This window comes from Protopterus annectens, chromosome 11.part0, assembly GCF_019279795.1.
Source record: "Protopterus annectens isolate FY-2018-M chromosome 11.part0, PAN1.0, whole genome shotgun sequence".
Lineage (NCBI taxonomy): Eukaryota > Metazoa > Chordata > Ceratodontiformes > Protopteridae > Protopterus > Protopterus annectens.
In genome coordinates, this window is record NC_056745.1 from 922,912,707 (window position 1) to 922,932,544 (window position 19,838).

The following is a 19,838-nucleotide window of genomic DNA, read 5'->3' on the forward strand; positions in this document are numbered from 1 at the left end:
CCACTGCTTAGGCCTGTGCATAGCCTGAGACTGTAACCTAGGTGGTCTGCTGTTCCTGGGTTTGGACTGAGAAGGCCTGGAAGAGGCTGGAAAGGACCAATTCTTTGAAGGCCAATGCCTACTAAATCTGGGAGGCTGTACTTGCAGGAAATCCTTAACAGTTTGTACAGATTTAGCTTTTTCCTCTATCTTTTTGACGACTTTTTCTGCTTTGTTGCCAAACAGGTGGTCTTGGTTTAAGGAAGCATCCAGTAATTTAGCTTCAACATGATCTGGCAAGTTTTCTCCTTAAGCCAAGCATGGCTTTTAAGTACAGACCCAGTGACAGCAGCCCTGCAAGATGCTTCTATAGAGTCAAAACCACATTGCAAAGTATGTTTACCAACTTGTTCTGCAGAATCCATTAAATCCTGTAATTCTTTGTGTTCAGCACAGTTAGGAATCAACATCATTTTCTGTTTAAGCAGTCCCATAATATGCTGCTGGAACTTTAACATATGAAACTGGCAATTTAAAGCCCTAATGGCCAAAGTAGTAGAAGTATATACCTTCTTACCCCATCTGTCCAAGGCTCTAGAATCTCTATCAGAAGGGGTAGGGTTTTTGGTAGCAGTAGCCTTAATGCCCTTTTGGTCCTTGGGAAATGGTCTCTGGGTCCGCAGTAGGATTTTTGAAGAGGAACTTGTGAGAGTCAGGTACTCTAATACCTGTCAGGTTTTCTGGGAGCTGGAGGTAAAGTGTCTGGGGAAATGCTAGATTCCAAGAAAGCATCATCTACAATGTCTAGAACAGGAGGGATAGCTAAAGGCCTGTGTTGAGGGAGGAGTAACAATTCCCTAAGCCTCTTTTTGGAGTCAGTAATCCTGGCTTTCCCAGCAGAAATGCTCCCTAAGAGTGTGCAAGGTTTCACCAAAAGAAAAATCTTCTGGAGGGGAAGCACAGGGAATGGAATCCTTAGCATCAGAATCCTCATAGGTAGATAAGGACAAATCCTGGTAATCAGAAGAAACAGAAATGTCAGATTCCTGATCAGAAGAATCAGAAGGAAAATCAGTTCAAGGTCTCTTAGAAGGGGAAGGCTGGCTTCCCCTAATTAAGGTAATAAGGTCTTCAGCCATTCTAAGCACTTTCTTTTTAGGCATATGGGCCTGAGTATGCGGTTTGAACGTTGGTTTTCTAGGCGTGGGTCGAGTTTTAGGCCTGGATGAAGAAGATGGCGTCTGTTTAAAATGCAAGTCTGTAAACCTGAATACACCCTCAGAAGCTGGTGCCTGCACAGCGGCTCCAGACCCATCCAAAGTAAAGAAAGCCGCAGGTTCCATAGTCGAAGAAGCATCTCGTGGCATACTGGACTCCGAATGGGTCTCAGTAGAGGCCTGCGAATCTAAGGTAGCGGGTATCAGGGGCTGCAAAAGCGCCTCACTGAGTACCGGCGGAATGGTGACTAGCTTAACGGAAGCATCGTCGGCAGTTTTGGACCTATGCGGTCTGTCTCTGTCTTTATCCTTACATTTTTTGGGAATATTGGTAGTCGGATGGCTTACCAAAGCCATTTCTGGATAGTTATACCGAGTACCAAAATAATTTGCTGCAAATATAGCCAGACGACGAATAGTTACAGGGTTGAACAAGGCACAAAACAGACAGCAAGGGACGTTGTGGTCTGGGCCTAAGCAAGGAATGCAGCACGAATTAAAATATTTATGAGGTATTTGCTTTCCACAGGTAAGACAATTGTTAACTTTTACTGATATCGGTTAAGAGCAAGAAAAAGGAATCCCCAATGGGGTACTTGGCTTTTTTGAAGATTTCGGTTCTGAAACTTGAAAATGAAAATTTCAGGAGTCGGCTGACTGGCACTTATGAACTGCTTCTGCTTTGGGCATCATGCGGAAAGAAAGACTGATGTAATGGAATGGCGTTGGCTGCAGGTTTTATACCCCTGACGTCATGGAAGAAGAGACAGCATCCGATGCAGGAATCCAAGACTCTGGTATGCAGGCCTGCTGAGGGCTACCTGCAGGCAGATAACCTAAATGTGATGACTGCAACAGTGAAACACGAAGAACATCATGCTGGAGGGATAGATTCCTATTCCAAAGACTTCCATACGCTGGAACAAACTACCTATCTATATCAAACAAAGCTCCTCATTAGCACTCTTCAAGAAAAACCTTGATGATTGGATGGGAAATAGGAAAATCACCCCAGGGATCACCTCTGTGGCTCTGCTCGACAGGGGCACAGGAAAATAATTTTCTTGGGTGGCAAAAGCCAGGGTACCTTTTAGACTAGGCTTATATAGGCTCACGCACTAAGGCCAACAGCCTAGTACCTACCTATGAACCTATATATACATTATTCCAGATTCTGCCCAAAGTCGTTTTTTAACAGTATCGGAAGAATTCTGTGCAGGAGTTAATGCCCACAGATGCAGTTATGATGGGAACAAAAATGTGTGGCAGCTCATAATCCGTACACTACGTAATGAACAGTTCCTTCCATTTTACTGAAGGCAATTGTAATAAACATTAACTCAATGGACAGCAATACCCATAAGTCCATGCACTGCAGAAAAAATCTTATTACATATACTGATTTTTTTTTCTTTTTCAGGCAGTAAGCAGATGTTCTACTGCCCAAACAAATGGTTATAAAAATACACAATGAAGGGGATAAAACTCCACCAAGAAAAAAAAAGCAATAAGTCAGCATGTAAAAATGATAACTTTATTTAATCTGAATAAATCAGGAAAATGTCAATATCTGGTCCTTCTTAACCACTAAAATGCTGATATTTGGGCACACAGGCCCATGAACAAGCATCTTTACTCAAAAGCCCTGCCCTTAACACAATTCATGAACTAAAAACTTAAGACTCCATTATATGAAATGTCTACACAGATGCATTTTTTTTAAAAACATTATTTTACATTAGGTGCTTCTCTGCTATGAAAAGGCAAAAAGTGCATGAGTGAGAAGGTAGCAAGCTGCACTTGGCAAACAAATTCGGGAGAGGGGGGTGTAGCCAAAGAAAACTACGCAGACTGGGATCTTGGTTGTATCGAAATACCTCGAGTTTCACTGGCTAAGATTTCAAGTAACAGACCCCTACAGAAATTAGCTGGTATCCTTGCTTTAAAAGGAAAGGATACCAACAGCTGTAATGCAGCTTTAAAAATCTACACATTTTGAAGCCAGTTACCAGTTAATACTGGAATGTGCTGTACATATAGGGTAAATAAATCCCCAGAAACAGGAAAAACTTAGTTTTTGTGCTCAAGAGTTAAGCTACTGGGGCATTAAAAATGTTCTTATATTTTCCCATTACTTAAGACGTGCAATTTGTTTTCCAGTTTTGTATGAATGCGTGTATGCACTGATCTTGCTGACAGCATTTTCTTTTTTTATTGAGAGAAATCCCGTACTATACCTGAAACAAAAAGGATCATGTAACAGGATGTATTTTGAGCTCACAGACCAGGAGGTGGGTCAGGACCTCCCTCAGCACACACAGTGTCTCGTTTAGAACCAGGTAATAATACACAAGGAGTGCAGTTCCATGGTGCAGTGGTTCCACCTCAGGTACCCACTAAGGCACAAGGCTTTAGGCCACGTCATTAAGACCACCTGAGAATGGGCATTTCCTGAGACACTGCACATACTGGATAGATTATATAAAAGGTGCAACTGCTTGTAGTTTTAGTGATAAATGGCAAATAAAAACTACACGTTTGATCCATGAATACCATTACTACTTTCAGACATGGACTCTGAAATGAGATCACTTATGCCTAAATATTAACTAAAATTTCAGCAGTTTGCCCATGTACTTTATATACATAATAACCTTGGCGATTAAATTTTCAGTACTGAACAAGCATCATATGACAGAACAATTCCAATTAAAAGCGTTTCAAACACGAGCATGTTTTATGGTTTCTATGTAGTATAAAAACAACGTACAAACTGTTCAGCAGCTGTGACAATGCACACGAGGAAAATGATGGTCAAAAGGATACAGTTGAACCATTTATTCATTCATTTTCTGAAAACCTGCTTTATCTTTTCAAAAATGTATGGGAAAGCCAGTGCCTACCCTGGCAACCAGTGGGTGCAGGGCATTAAAATTCTTCTGCACAGGGTATGGATCTGTTGCAGAATGCATACCACACAGTCAATCACACGCTATACACACCCTTACAGGCAATCTGGAGAATGTTTATTCACCTACTGAATGTCTTTGGAAAGTCGAAGGCAACCAAAGCAGACACAAACAATTACGATACACAAATGCATCAACTATATATTTTTTTAAACTTGTACTGAAATTCTGACGCACAATAATGATGAAAAGCAGTTTACTTTCGTCCCATCTTCCACACAAAGACGAATCATATATTTTAAATATTTTAATGTGAATCAGTCTAAGATTTGAGTATCTTTAGCCTGGCACCATGGGCAGAGGGATGGAGCCCTTACTGAAACCAGCTGACCAGGGTTCCAACAGAAGCCATGCCACTGGAGGAGCCAGGCAGAAGGAGAGAAGTGAACAAGCATGGCAATTCTGTCACTCCTAGTTGGTGGGATACGGTATCGAGCACTGGAGAAGCTCAAAGGGAAGTTGCGATTTCTTTGGCAGAGACCAGGGATCCCTTTCCACAGATGAGGGAAAGTGGCAGAGCTTTTGCAGACAAAGTTCCTTTCTTTCAGAAATGAGGGATGACCAATGCATACAGCCTACTGAACACGTCCCCTCACTTCCACTAGCTGAGTGTTCACAGGAAATGGAAAGGCTTAAGCAGAAAAGCCTCAAACCATCCCTAATGGCTGCCTGAAAGTTGACTCCTCCTGGTCAACTCTCACCCTGGTGATGGGGAATGAACAGGCCAATTAGCGTGGAGGGGGCTAATGGTGAACAGGCGGTGGGGGCAAAGACTGAAGAAATATTTGAGCAATTTTTTTTTTTTTTAATTAATATCTACGGTTTCTTTTTTGTAACTCCAGTTATGAAACACATTGACAAGAGCTTCCTGACTGTGTTACGAAAACAGGTATACAGATGAAAGAAAGGCCTCTGACGAAAACCCTTTAAGGTATTTGTTATAACAAAATGGAACAGGCTCCTTTGTGATGTATTAAATATTGGATAATCTAATTTGAATATGAAAACACTTGTTATACAAAACCTTCCGTCTCCTTTAGCTACTACCGTAAACCAAGCGGGAGTAGAGTGCGGGATGACAAAACAAATACTCTGCTTCCTTGCACTGTGCCATGAGATGGGCTCAAAAGTCACATGCTATGCAAATTCTTCCTAATATTACCCCATTTGAGTGCTTCTGATAAAGCACACAGGAGCTGCAAGCTATTAAACATACCCTTTTAACTTTAGTAACAGTTATGCAGAACGAAGGACACTGCCAGCTAGTGCTCTGGGTCAGTGGGCCGATGACCGTCACAAACAACCATTTGTTTTTTTTTTTAGTTATTTCTTCATTTCATGAATCTTGTGGCAAAAAAAAAAACAAGAACAAACTGTGCATACACATCTGAATTAGTGGAATGTATAAACGATTACTCATTGAGTAATAAACTGCTGCCAGTTTTTCCATTTCAGACATCAAGTGAAATTATTTCCACTTTAATTAAGGCTAAAAAAAATTAAGAAATGGAATGTATGCCAGTCAACCATAAGTGGGTGACTGCTGTGAAATCTGCAATGTGCAAGGCTGGTGGGCACTGATGGAAGTCTGCTACGTATTATACCCTTGCCAACTGTGAAATCTGCAATGTACAAGGCTGGTGGGCACTGATGGAAGTCAGCTACATAGTACACCCTTGCCAACTGTGAAATCTGCAATGTGCAAGGCTGGTGGGCATTGATGGAAGTCTGCTACATACTATACCCTTGCCAAGGCACCACAGGAAACTTCACTCCTTGGAACATTTCAGATATCGACCTGACACAAGTGATCCTACAAAATTTTACATTTTACCCCCCCCCCCCCGCTTGCCAGTTTTGTGACAGAATTGTACCTGCCCACTCTCCACCCCTAATCTCCGCTGTTTCAAAGTTGAGGTTCTTCTAAAGCCTAATGGCAAGCCTTTTTACAGCAAGAGGCATTGGGCTCTTTTAAAGTGAAACCCCAAAGAGGGCCAGTCCAGTTAAATGAGGAAGTTATCCCTCAGGGAGACAGGCAAACAAGCAGACTTCAATACTCAAAGTATTCTTGCACAAAGCAAGCAAGTTTGAATTTTGCAAGACACAAGCTTGCATAAAAGTTCCTTAATCTAAAGTTCCAGGTATTTGTCCAGCTACACATGTCTAAAAATCAGTTCTGATTCTCTTATTGGATTATTTTCACATAAATATAAATATATATCAGAAGCTGCAACAGACTACCATAAGCAGGCTACAATAAAAAATCAACAAATAAAGCATGAGCCTTCTATGTGTAGGGGGGACATTTTTCACATGGCTAACAGTACCCACCAGTGGCTGAAGAAGTGCTTTATTACCTCTGCATCTTCTGCAGCAGCCCTGTGCACTGATGCCAATTGAACGATTTCCTTAAATAAAATATCAGGATCTGTGACGGGGCTTAACCAGGCAGGATCTCCTCTGCATTTTAATGCACTACAGTTACAGCTTATTCCAGTGAATCACAACTGGCTTACAGAGAAGGCCCTGCTCCGGCCTCTTGTGCTCCGTGCCTTATAATGATGAGAAATCTAAATGCAATAACCCACGGAGGACAGAAATTCCACTTTAAAGTCCTCTTCCATTGCGGCATTCATATAGGCCTTAGATTTCTAAAAGAGCGATGGCTTCTACCAAACACTCATGGCACATTAAAAAAAAAAAAAATCAAATAATTACTGGAGATGTTCATGTTTTACAAAAGATCAACAGTACAATGAGTTGAAACGTTAAGATCCTATCTCGTAAGCAAGCTTTAAATGAAAATATAGTATTTTCTTCTTTTGAGATCACAGTGTGAAAACAGACAATGAACTTAACAGCAAAAGAATAAAAATCTCTAGGAATGGTGGCTTAATGGGAAACCTGTTCAGGCTTACCATGGTCATATTACACAGAATTAAATACCCCTCACACACCTATGGGGAAGATAAAATAAAGGAATGTGAAAACTTAGGATGATGTTAAACAGCTACTTAAAAACAGTTCAGGAAGGCAATGCTGTGGGTACATTTTTAGCCTTATAAGACTAACGGCACAAATGAAAATAAGAGGCTATGCCGTTATTATACGTGCAGGTCAGCGGCTCTGTTCCGCAACACTTGGTAAAGTGTCAAACTTGCACACACGTTCTGTGCTTCTAGAAACCAGCAAATGCAAGTATCGTGGAGATTTATGAGACACTGGCCTACATAATAAGCACTTCCGAATTCTAAAAACATTTAATATGAACAATCGGAGTTTCACTGTCAAATCTAGATTTAAATACTTGAACATGTTTCTTGGAATTTAAATGATGTAGACAGCCAATATGAATTAAGTACATTATGTGTATAACATTATCATTTCTTACAGTATGATATACATATTATATATTTTTTTTACACTAAATTTTCAGAAAATTACAAAAATACTGGTACAATTTTATGGCCGGTGACAGGCAGTGCAACAACATGGAGCATACTTGGATTAGGAGATGATCAAACTAAAAAGTACATAATGCTACACCTTTACAGACAGAAAAGTAGAAGACTATGTAAAAAGGAGGGCGACAGCACCTGTAGAGAGGCATTAGAGAGCAGCCTAAACAGATTTCCCATTACAGGTGATACATTTCCCCTGATGAGTAATAAAAAAAGCTACTTAAAAAGGAAAATATAATAATTAATCACTTTTAACACATCAAATTTAATACATGTTCAGAACTGGATTATGCCGGATCACTGAAATAGGACCGACTGGAATGATTAAGTGAGGAAATGTTTTGTTTGGTCTTGGAATCCTTCAGGTTACATGGCTTCCACATAGTTAGCAGGCAACATGCCTGTCTCGCCGGTCCGCTCAACTGTGCCATACATCCACCCTTCGTCAATCTGCTGCACATTCACAATGGTATCACCGTCATGGAAGGAAATTTCATCTTCATCAGCTGCATTATAGTCGTATACAGCACGGTATCTCTTCTGTAAAGAAATAAATAAATTAAATAACTAAATAAAAATAAGAATGCAGAAATCACTTAACGCAAATGAGGAAAAAGTATTTTTGTGCTGTACAGGAAGACCGGAGCTCAGCAGCCGAGCACAACACATGAAAAATAAATCCACCCACAGTATGTAAACAGGACTAAGCCAGTTCTCCCAAAAAGATCGAACTTCATAAGCACTGACTGCAACTGTGTAAGGTTAACACACTGACTAAACTGCAAACCTGAGCCCTATGCGATTCAAACTGAGACTAGGCGGGAGCAAAGGTGTAACAAAATACACAGCTACATATCAACACAGTTGGTGTGCAAATGGGGTTCTATAGTGCAGGCCATGATTCATAAATGTGAGGGGTGAGCTACAAATGCAGAACACAGGCTGGGCTTCATGGACTTCCAACCCAACTTCGGATACAAGGTACAAATCAATGCAGCTCAGTACCAGATTACCAAGTAGTGGTGCTGTACTGCTCAACAGAAAGACCAAATGTATAAACATTATTTACAGAGACATTAGATTCAAACATTAACATTACATGAGTTCCCAGAGTGCAGTGCACATAAGCACAGTGCCTCAACCACGCCTAGCTCATCCAGCACACAGTGACGTAACTACGCTTGTGCCAATATAAACAATCTCAGATTAAGCTCCTGCCAGTGAGCTGAGTATATGCAAGAACCTGCCACAGCAATATCTACTTAGAAACTAATTTTAAATTGTACCTAGCTAAAACAGTTTTTCATCTGAAAAACTACAAACTTCAATGCCTTTCAAAGTCATTGTATCTTAGTCAAATTACAGAACCCTCCACACCAGTATTAGCAAAACAGATTTGTTTGTCAATGTAAAACACAGGAAGAATATTTTAAAAATAAAAGATTAGGAATCAAGACTTCTTTTCCACTGTCAGCAAAAACATCTGTGCATTTCTTCCTTTTTCCAGATGAATTTGGAATAGGAACGGTCTCTGAGCTTGTTAACGCTTCACGTGACTAAAGTAAAGTTACTCTACACCTGAAGTATTCTTCCCCCACTTAGAACTGTGTTACAGTTCTGCTAGCCAATCAGACAAAAAAATCTATTGCTATGCAAATTCTTGGCTAGACGATTGGTCTTCCTACCAGAGCCATAGCACTTAACTGTGAATAGCAGTGCTTGCAGGAAAATACAACAAAATGTAATCTAGGGATGCAAAATCAAGGAAGTGCTCTTCTCCTTTTGGGTCTATGTTCGGCTACCGAATTCAAAAAAAAAGCAAAACACAAAACAATGAAAGGTAAACAACGAATGGGAGAATCATGGAAGTACGCATTCATTGAAAAAACTACATTGAATGGCCATAACTGGCCAACAACCAGGAAGTAACACAATACATAAGGTAAGTGAAGGGAAACCTTTTAAAATTTTCCCTGTTCTCCACTGTAGTGTGATCTCGGAGTTGGTATATATACTTGGGGGGTGCAGCCCCCCACACTGATTGATTGTGTGTGCAATGCTGGCCAACTACAGCAATTCAATGTAGTTTTTTTCAAAGACTGTATACTACAATGATTCTCCCATTCGTGGTTTACCTTTCGTCATTTTGTGTTTCGCTTTTTTTTTTTTTTTTAATTCAGAAGCCGAACATAGACCCCTCCTTTTTACAACAATAAAAGATTTATTTATTTTATTTTACATTTGTTGACCGGGTTTGTCCGACTGAGCTGAAGAGCCGTTTTTCAGCGGAGGCCCAGGGAGAAAAGCTCCAACATATTATACAACTTTCACTACAAATTAGCATTAAACAGCAATGTCACAGGATTATTACAAGGCATTAAGTAGCAATACAATGTTATACAGTGTCAAAGGTATTTCAAGATGTATAAAAAAAAATATGTCATGAAGATGAATATAGTTTTGGGGATAAGTGGTTACAAAAACCCAGTTTTATCAAAATGTAGTTGCATGAAAGCAAAACAATTACAATAGAATGTTTCTCTGAGGCGATTTGCTTAATAGGTTTTAGAAGACAGTAGAAAGAGTAGTCAAGGAAAATTACACAGAGCTAGTGGGAAGAGTAAGCTAAGGGTGGGAAGTAGGGGATGTTTAAGGAGGGAGAGTGCAGTGGCAGGACCAGTGACTTTTACAGTGCTCTTTGGTGGCCGTTTTAAATTGTTTCGGATGTGTAAGGGTCCTGACTTCTAGTGGGAGATGATAATTATTATAATGATTTGTAACAGATGTGTTACCAATGCTACCATTAAGGTGGATGCTCAAGTGTGGTCACTGTTGCAGCCATCACAATAGGGAATGCTGCAACAGGCTGACTTCAGATGTCTGGCTAGACTTTCAGAGTACAGCACTCCCTCAGAAAGGGTGATGTCATCTTCACCTTGGATGCCCACATGCACTTGGTGTAAAGGTGACATCCACCTGTTCTAACAGAACTGACCACTCCCCTTGGCCAAGAGATGTCAGTTTCACAGTGGACACCCTTATCTACAAAGCTGTAAAGTTGAACAGAACTAAGCCATCTTATGCTCTTTCTTGCTCCCCTCATTGCAGAGATGGAAACCTATAACTTGCCACTATGCCAAGTTGCCATAACTGAAAGGACCAGGCCAAGGTCCAAGTTTCCTACCCTTTCTGAGGCATGTGAGCACAAATGCATTTACGGGAAGTACAAGGATGTGGCTTGGGCTTCGATTCAATAAGGAGGGGGAGAGGAAATGGGTACCCACCCACACACCTGGATACCTGGAAAGAAGAGGGGATGGGGAGAAAGATTGAAGACTGTAACACTGACAAGCATCTACCAACATAGTTAGTTGGTAACACAACTGTACAACATTCATGTGGCCCACTACTGTAGTCACCTTGTTAGGGAATATTACAAAGCTAACTGCACAACAGGCTGAGAGGGGGCAGCTATACTGTAGTCACCGTGTTAGGGAATATTCCAAGGCTAACCCCCCAACAGTCTGAGAGGGGGCAGCTAATCTTTGGAAAACAGTAGCATGTCTTCGGATGATCTGAAGCAAACCCTGCTCTTACCCTGGGAAGTGTCTAATATGTAGTATTTGCAGAATGTATGCACCAAAGGCAAGGTGGCTGCTCCAATGTATCCAGAGCACTAATTTTACTAAAGTCAATACTGACAGCTGTTGTCCTGATGGAGTATAATCCAATGTCTTCTTGTAAGGGGTAGGGAAAATAAAACACTGGACTATCCACCTAGAAACAGTTTGATTACAGGCAAGCCCTTCTAACTTTCAGTAAAGGCTTCAAACACTTAATCAGACTTCTTAATGCCTTTAGTCCTGTCCAAATAGCATCTCTCAATTGCCTGCAAATATCTGGGGAAAGCAGAATTATTCCCCAATTATTCTCAAGGACTGGAATTCAGAGCCACTTCTGTTATGACTTTTTACATGAAGAAGGGAATTAATATGCAGACTTGCTCCGTCCTCATGAAATATAAGGAAACTTTGTTTGCAAATCTAGGCTTGCAGTTCAGACACTCTCCTGGCTGAGGTGGTTGTTATGAAGACTGTCGTACAGGACAAAAATTTTAGGAAAGCTGCAGCTGCTGGTTCAAGGGGAGATGGGCGGCAGACTTTTCTCCAACATACACTGGAGATACCAGATTGCTACCACCGTTTACTTAGTAGGTTCAAGAATCAAGATACTTTTCAGAAAATTGTTTAATGGGTGGTCTGGATGCTGGGGGGTGCAGGTCTAGAGGCAGACTCCTCCAGGCATCTAGTCATCAATGTAAATGATTGTCAGAAGGGCATCCTGCATCTAAGTCCACTTAAGAAGAAACTGGTACCAGCCTGAGATCTCCAATTTATGTTGGAAAACCTCTTCCTGACCCAAGCAGCAATGGTTTCCATAAAACCCATGTCATGGCAGACAAGGTTTATTGTTACAATCACTTACTGGTAGAAAGGTGCACTTTCACAAAATTGTAAGCTAGGCCAATGGAGAAAGGCTTGGAGGGATATTACAGAACCATAGTTTTATCTACCCAGCTTTGCAGGTTTGGCACCAGAAAGAAAATATTTCACTCTTAGCTAGGTAAGACCTTCTTGTACTTGGCCTCCTAGCCTCCCTTATGGTTTGTAGCACATCCTTAGGATAAACATGCCCAAGGAGAATAAGACTTGTATCCTACAAGCTATCGGGTTCAAGGTGGACAGGTCAGACTGTATGAGGCACTCCCCCCACACTGAATTAGGAGGCCCATATGCTGTGGTAGATGGTACAGAGTCTTCCTTGCCAAATGAAGCAGGTGGGAGAACCAGAAATGTCTGGGTTGGAAGGGAGAAATCAGGATAATTTGTGATCACTCCTGTTCCTTGGTTTTCTGAACAACCCACAGGAACAAGGGAAAACACATAGTAATTAATGAAGAAGGCATCCACAGCTCTGGAGCAGTACTTCATTATCTGTCTATTGCTTGGAAAAGCAAAGAGAACCATCTGTGGGTCACCCCACCCGCTGCTGATCACCAGGAATGTCTCTCTGTGGAGAATCCACATGTGTGGACTGGCAGAGGTTCCTGAGTGAGAATGTAGGACACCCACAAATAGAGCCTACAATGTAGAGGTTGTTCCCATACCTGCATGGCCAAGCCTGCACAAGTGATGCAAGCAGGTCTGTTTCCCTATTCCCTATGTATCACATCACTTTGATATTGCCTCTGATTACATTCAATGTCCCTGACATCCATACTGCCTTGAATTCTTTAGCTGCCAGTGTCTCCATGATGTTTATGTGCATGGTATTCTCTTAATACGTCTTTATGGCCAGTATCATTGGGTTTAAGCTGTGGGCACCCCAGGCCACTGGTCTGAGGCGTGCGGTCAGGGTCTGATATGGAATGCTTCGTCTGAAGGGCATCCCTAATGTTTTTTTTTTTTAAATCATATTACCCAACAATCTAATTTTCTTTTGACATAATTTAGTACCGATATTGTAGTTTCCAATAAGTCCTTTTGGTCCCGTGTGTTCCTCACAAACCACAGCAGTTTTGTCATGTTTCAGTGCAGTTAAAAGGACCATCAGCATGATGGATGTCATGTGGTCCAGTTCAGGGCCTGCATGGCTATTTGCTGCGGTCCATAGTCTGCAATAGGCTGCTCTTTGGGAAAGACTCAGATTTTATTTTTGTAGGTTGTGAGTAAATGTCAGGCTACTGAGGCACTGAAACATATAATCCAGTGCCCCATACAACTCCTACACAGTCTGAGCCTGGATCAGGCACTCATCCCTGTATTAACATCTGGACACCTATGATTTTGCAACATCCAGTTTTCATATTATACTAGGCATAGTAGATAAACCAAGCAGTAAGGAAATAAACAGATAATACCTCCCCCATTCCCACAGCACACCTGAAGAACCTTCTGTATCCTTTGAAAATGGGGATATGCAGGTAGGCATCTTTGAAAAGAAGCAAAGCAATGAAATTCTATGGGCTTAGCAAAGAAATCAGCACCTGCAGTGTTAGCATTTTAAGTAGTGGTAGCCTAAGAAACTTTTATTTAGTTTTGACAATTCCAAAATTGATCTTCAGGGTCCGTCTTTCCTTGGTACTGGAACAGTGTTAAGTCAAGTCAGTATCTCTATCAGAATTTGTACCACTCAGTTTTCTTGGTCTTTTGAACAGGAGGGATGCAGCTTTTCTGGCTTTGTGGGGAACTGTAGTTTTCACCCCCTGGAGGCTATATTTAGGACCCAATGATCCCGTTATACATACTATGCTACTAATATAGCAGCAGGAAGCCAAATACCGCCAACCTTGGGATCCCACATGAACGGGAATGTTGGATACAGTAAAGGCCAGAGTGGGCCTTTAGAGGTAGAAGAATGGAAAAGACACTGGAGTAGTCAAACTGCTCCTTGTTGGGTGGAGTGCCCCAAGGCTATTCCATCTTTTTCTGTCTTAATGCTGCTACCTCCCCCTCCTGAGCAACCTCCTTGCCTATGCCCAGATTACCCTGGTCTTGTTTCAGGTAAAAAAAAAAAAAAAAAAAAAATGGGTAATTCTAGTTACACTTGGAAACAGGAGGACAGAATATGTTGAGACAGACTCCACTATCTTCCTCTTATCCTGCAATTTACTGAACACACTGTGTGACTGAATTACAAAGGGCAACTCCCCAAGTCCATCCACCCATAACCCCTTTTTCCCAGGGTGTCAAATCAACAGTGACCATCATCTAGAGCTAGTGTTGATACCCCTGGGTGGCCAGCCCTGCCGTGGCAGTTAGCAATTCCCTAAGTACTGGGTATTAGGGTGCTGCACCTTTACATCCTCTGGGATTGGTTGAGTGCTCAGCCATGAGTTTCTTTGTAGCACAGACTGCATAGCTGAAGCCCTGGATGCTACATTCACACAATCACAGCCACACTTTAAGGCATGTTTTCCCAGCTGTAGAGGCGCCAAGACCTGATTTAGAATGGACAACTTGCGGGCTACTTCCTGCATTTGAACATAATATTCCAGTGTTGCTTGAGGATACACTCCTGATAATGTAAAGATGTGGATCTAGCAGTTCACAGCTGTAAAGGCCAGGGTGGCAGAAGCATTCACCTCATATTTTTATTCTCTCTCCAACAGCCTATTTTCCCTATCATTACGGAGAATGTTGTGATCTGGTGCCAATCAGAATTTGTGAAGAACCATTTGGGTCTCTCAGAGGTGGGGGAGGGAGATTAGAAGTCAGTTTCCAGAGGAGCAGGGCCTCCCTTGACAGGAAGATTGAGATACCAGCTTAGACTGTCTCAGTCCCTGAGGTTCTATTGCCCTTTTCTGGCAAAGGCCTCATGTTCTACCCATTGGAAGTCCTCTCCCATGAAGGAAAGGGCATCTCCGAAGGGCAAGTCTTCTGGTGGTGAATCAGAAGTCACAGAGAGATTAGCAGTCTTCTCCCCAAGCTTCACCTTTTGTGGGCTGGACACCCATTACACCAGCGTGAAGATCAAATCCCATGGCTGACTTCTGCACAGACGGAAATGGGCCTTTTTGCTCTGATAGGCCAGGGTGGACTTCCATCTCACTCTCATAGAATTTCTGGCTTAAAGCCTTAAACTTCATCATTAAAGGCATTATGTTCTAAGCCAGGATAAAATGCACACTTAAGTCTTTATAGTTAACCTGTTTCTTTGGGACAAACTTGATACACTTGGCCAAAGCATTCGTGTATTGCACCTTCATGTGGGTTAAATGCCACTTGGAAGTCTATCAAAACCAAATGTAACAAAGTTCACTAATTTTTTGAAAAGAACAAAGTAAAGGCATATGCTCATGGACTAATGTTTGATCTGTTAAGGTTCAAAGACTGTCCATTCAGCAATGCACTAAGAAAGGAAGATGTTACATGTGGACATCATGTTTACACCATTCTTATGATGTCAGCCAAGGTGAGGGGAAAAGATGCTCAGCTACGAAACCCTGGCCTGACATCATACCTCAGCTTGCGGCAGAGTTCTACCTGCACCAAGAATGTTTAATTTCTGCTGTATGCTAAATGACTGAGATTAATTCTGTGTCAAATAATTCTAGAGGAGAAAAAGAAGTTATGTACTAACCATAACATTCCATGTTTGTAGTCCATCTCGCCCTTCATTCTTACATATGGGTTCGGAGCCGATCCTCGGCTCCCACTCGGCCAATTACAAAGCTCAAAATGTCTTAGATGGCTCGTGGCAAGGTAGGTATCCCATACTGCACTAGTAAGAATCCCCAGATCTTGTTTGCTGCTGACTGTAAGAGTGATAGAAAAGTTATCCAGAAGGAACAACAACAATAAAAGGTCTTCACCCTAACAAAGGCCTATCCTGTCCCCAGATCCTCCAAGGACGGGGGTAGGTGGGTGGGTTCGTAAGAATGAAGGGCGAGATGGAATACAAACATGGAACGTTATGGTGAGTACATAACCTCCTTTATGTTCTGTAGTCCTATCTCGCCTTCATTTTTACATATGGGACAGCGTCCCTAGCACCTTTTTCTCGGGTAGCTCATGGGAATATACTCCTAAGAACCGTGGAACTAAAGGAGGCTCTACCCCTTGGCAGTCAAATCCAATTTGTAATGAGTAATAAAGGTATGAGAGGGAGCCCAAGTTGCTGCTGCACAAATACTGTCAATTGGAACTCTGGCTTGGAAAGCAGCAGATGTGGATAGGGATCTTGTGGAATGAGCCTTAATTTTCAACAGAAAGTTCCTTCTATTGGAGGAGTAGATAAAGGAGATACAGTTGTAAATCCAATTAGAGTCACTTTAGAGACTGGCAGACCTTATCCTAATTTCAGAACAGGACACGAACAATTGGTCTGATTTTCTAAGTTCCTTAGTTCTATGTAGGTAGAACTGTAAATGTCTGTGAACATCAAGATGATGAAATTTATATTCTGCACTGTTTGAATGATTGGGAAAGAATGCAGGCAATTCGATAGTTTGGTTCAAATTAGCCTGAGAGCAAACTTTAGAGATGAAGGAAGGGTTTGTATGAAGGGAAAGCCTGTCTTTATGAAAAATCAAATAAGGAGATTTGACTGACATTGCTTGCAACTCTGATACCTGTCTAGCGGATGTGATCGCTACTAGAAAAGTGGTCTTCCAAGACAGAAACTTCAATTCGCATGAATGTGCGGGTTCAAAAGGCGGAGAAGTACGTTTGGACAAAACGAAATTTAGATCCTAAGGAGATACAGGTTCCTGAAAAGGCGGTCTCAGCAAGGTAGTGCCTTTAAGGAAGGTTTTACATAATCTGTGAGCCATCAGATTAGGCTCATGTTGTCCCAAATGAAAATTTGATATCGTTGCCAGTTGAACTCTAATTGTAGCAGCAGCTGATCTCTGATGGAAAAGCTCGGTTAGAAATTCTAACACCAAGGGAATGGATGCTGTGTATGGATCTACATTTTTCTCTTTTGCCCAGATAGAAAATCTTCTCCATTTGCTAGCGTATAACTTCCTTGTGGAAGGTTTGAGGGAAGACGTAAGGATATGGGTCACTGCAGGTGAAAAATAATGAAGCCATACTAGGGATGGAAGTGGAGCAGCCACGCTGTCAAGTTGAGGGTGTGGAAGCAGGGGTGAAGGGAGCCTGACGTGTGTCAAGAGGTCTGGAACTGGGTCGAGAGTCCATGGATCGTCTAGGAGATGAGGCCCGATAAAGGGGAACCAAATCTGACGAGGCCAGTAAGGAGTTATCAGAATCATTTTGCTTCCCAAGAACTTTGCTTTCTTGATCACTTTCGATATGAGCGGAAGTCCCGGAGGCCAATTATGAACAAGTGCGTCTCTTGGTGACTCCCTCAGAGGAGGGATAAGGGAGAGGCAGCTGCTGCATTTGGCATTGATCGGGCTGGCAAAAAGATCGCAGCAAGGTTGTCCCCATTTGTGGAAAATCTGCTCCGCTACTTTCTGATTCAGAGACCACTCATCAGGCATCAAGATTGCTCTGCTGAGCTTGTCGGCTATAACACTGGTTGTCCCCAGGATATGCGTTGCTACTAGAAAGCACTGGGAAGATATCACCCACTGCCAAACATGAAGAGCCTCTCAACAAAGGGGGTAAGATCTGGTTCCTCTTTGTTTAGATACCATACCACTGACATATTGTCCAGTTGGATTGCTATCGTCCCTAGAGGAAGAAAGTCGTGAAGTGCTTGCAACGCTAGAAGCACTGCTCTCATCTCTAGGACACTGATATGCAAGTGAGCTTCGTGATCTTGCTATGTGCCTTGGACAGTCCTGCCTAGATAATGCCCCCCCCAATCTGGGAGGCATCCATGTTCACAGTAGCAACAGGTTGGCGAGGAAGTAAGGGTGTTCCAGTCGTCAGGTGATCGGGCTGAATCCACCAACAAAGGTCCTTTTTGCAAGATTCCATTACAAGAATATGAGACAAGAGGCGGTTGTTGAAGAGACCACTGGGAAAAAAGTAGCCATTGAAGAATTCGCATATGCAATCGGGCTAGTGGAACTAGATTTATGGTAGAAGCCATGGTCCCCAAGAGTTTCAGCACTGTCTTGGCCTTGACTTTTTGTTGAGGAAGTAAGCTTTATATCTGCTGTCTGACATTTTGAATTCTGTCTGCAGGAAGATGAGCCATCATGACAACTATCTATTTCTGCACCTATAAAAGTCACAAATTGAGAGGGCGACAAGGCAGACTTTTCCCAATTTATCGTAATTCCTAGCTGGGTACAGAGCTGTATGGTTGAATGCCTGTCTTGTAGGAGTAGGTGCCTGGTGGTGGCAGTCAGGAGCCAGTCGTCCAGGTACGGAAACACTTGGAATCCATGACGTCTCAAGTGAGCTGTCACTACCGCCATGCATTTGGTGAAAACCCTGGGGGCTGTGGTGAGACCAAAGCAGCACAAAATTGGTAATGACCGGCTCCCAGCTGGAAGCGTAGATGACTCCTCGATGTTCTGTCCATTTTGATGTGGTAGTACGCATCTTGGAGGTCTATGGAGCACATCCAATTGTCTTTCCCTAATAGAGGGAGTATAGACTGCAGGTTTACCATTCGGAACTTGGACTTCTTTACTGATTCGTTTAATTTGCTGAGGTCCAAAATGGGCCTCCAGTCCCCTGTTTGTTTTGGCACTAAAAGGAATCTGGAGTAAGTTCCGAATCCTATCTGGTCTGTGGGGACGGTTTGGATGACTCTCTGAAAGCAACTTTTGAACTTCTATAGTTGCTTAATCCCTGTGATTGGGTGGAACATCTGGGATCTTTTTGGGGGTGTGGGGTGGAAGAAAGAAGGGTATGGAGTATCCTCTGGTGATTATTCTTTGTACCCACTTGTCTTGGGTGATGTTGAGCCAGGCTTCTGGATACAAAGATAAGCGACCCCTGACTGGCTTCAGAGAAGCACAGCCGGGCCCCGCATCAGGTGCGCTGATAGGGACGGCAATGAAAGGAATCGCAGACACTCTGGTTTTGAGGACCCCCCCCCTGCCTCTAGGGCAACGTCTACCATTAGCTCCTCCTCCCCTGCCTCTGAAGGAGGAATCACCCTGTGCATCCAGGAAAAATCTCTGGGATTTCTTGAACCACATTTTCGCATCTCTCTGACCCTTGGGATATGGTCTAGAAGGGACAATAAAACGTACTCCCATGGCAGAGAGAGTTTTCCCTTCCTGTTTGCACCTGGTGAGTGTATCTTTTACCTTTGGTCCAAACAAAGAGGAACAGTCAAAGGGGGCATTGGTAAAAGTAGATTTGAAGGGCTCCGGAAAATTGCATAAGCACATCCAGGAGTGTCTCCCTAAGGGAAACCCCTGAACCAGCTGCCCTACACGCTCAATCTGCTGCAAAGGAGATCAGCCTCATGAAGGAGTTAACAATGGAGTTTAAGGTGGACAACTGAGCAGTAACTTTCTCAGGGACTCCTTCAGTTGAAGTACCTTGGAGAGCATCTCCTAGCTCCTTTAGGAGATCTCTTTGAAGCCTAGTAAAATGTGTAAGGTAATTCAGTGATCTGAGTGTAAAAGCCGCTGAAGAGAAGATACGCTTCCCGTATCTATCCATCATTCGAGACTCCTTGTTTGGTGGATGGACAGATGTAGAAGTCTCCGCTAGTTCCTTCTTTGTGGCTGCCGCCACCATCATGGCATCTACAGGCACACCTTTGGTCAAGAA

The 19,838-nt window shown here is 42.4% G+C and overlaps 1 protein-coding gene across 1 annotated transcript in view; it reads right to left on the bottom strand.

Moving 5' to 3' along the window:
- Nucleotides 1-2,716: 2,716 nt before the first annotated feature.
- Nucleotides 2,717-19,838, bottom strand: part of LASP1 (LIM and SH3 protein 1) — a 1,019,750-nt gene continuing 1,002,628 nt past the window's right edge. The window contains exon 7 of the mRNA XM_044088315.1: nucleotides 2,717-8,166. Within this exon, the coding sequence (XP_043944250.1) occupies nucleotides 7,993-8,166 (174 nt within the window). The 3' untranslated portion in view covers nucleotides 2,717-7,992. The remainder of the gene's footprint in view (nucleotides 8,167-19,838) is intronic.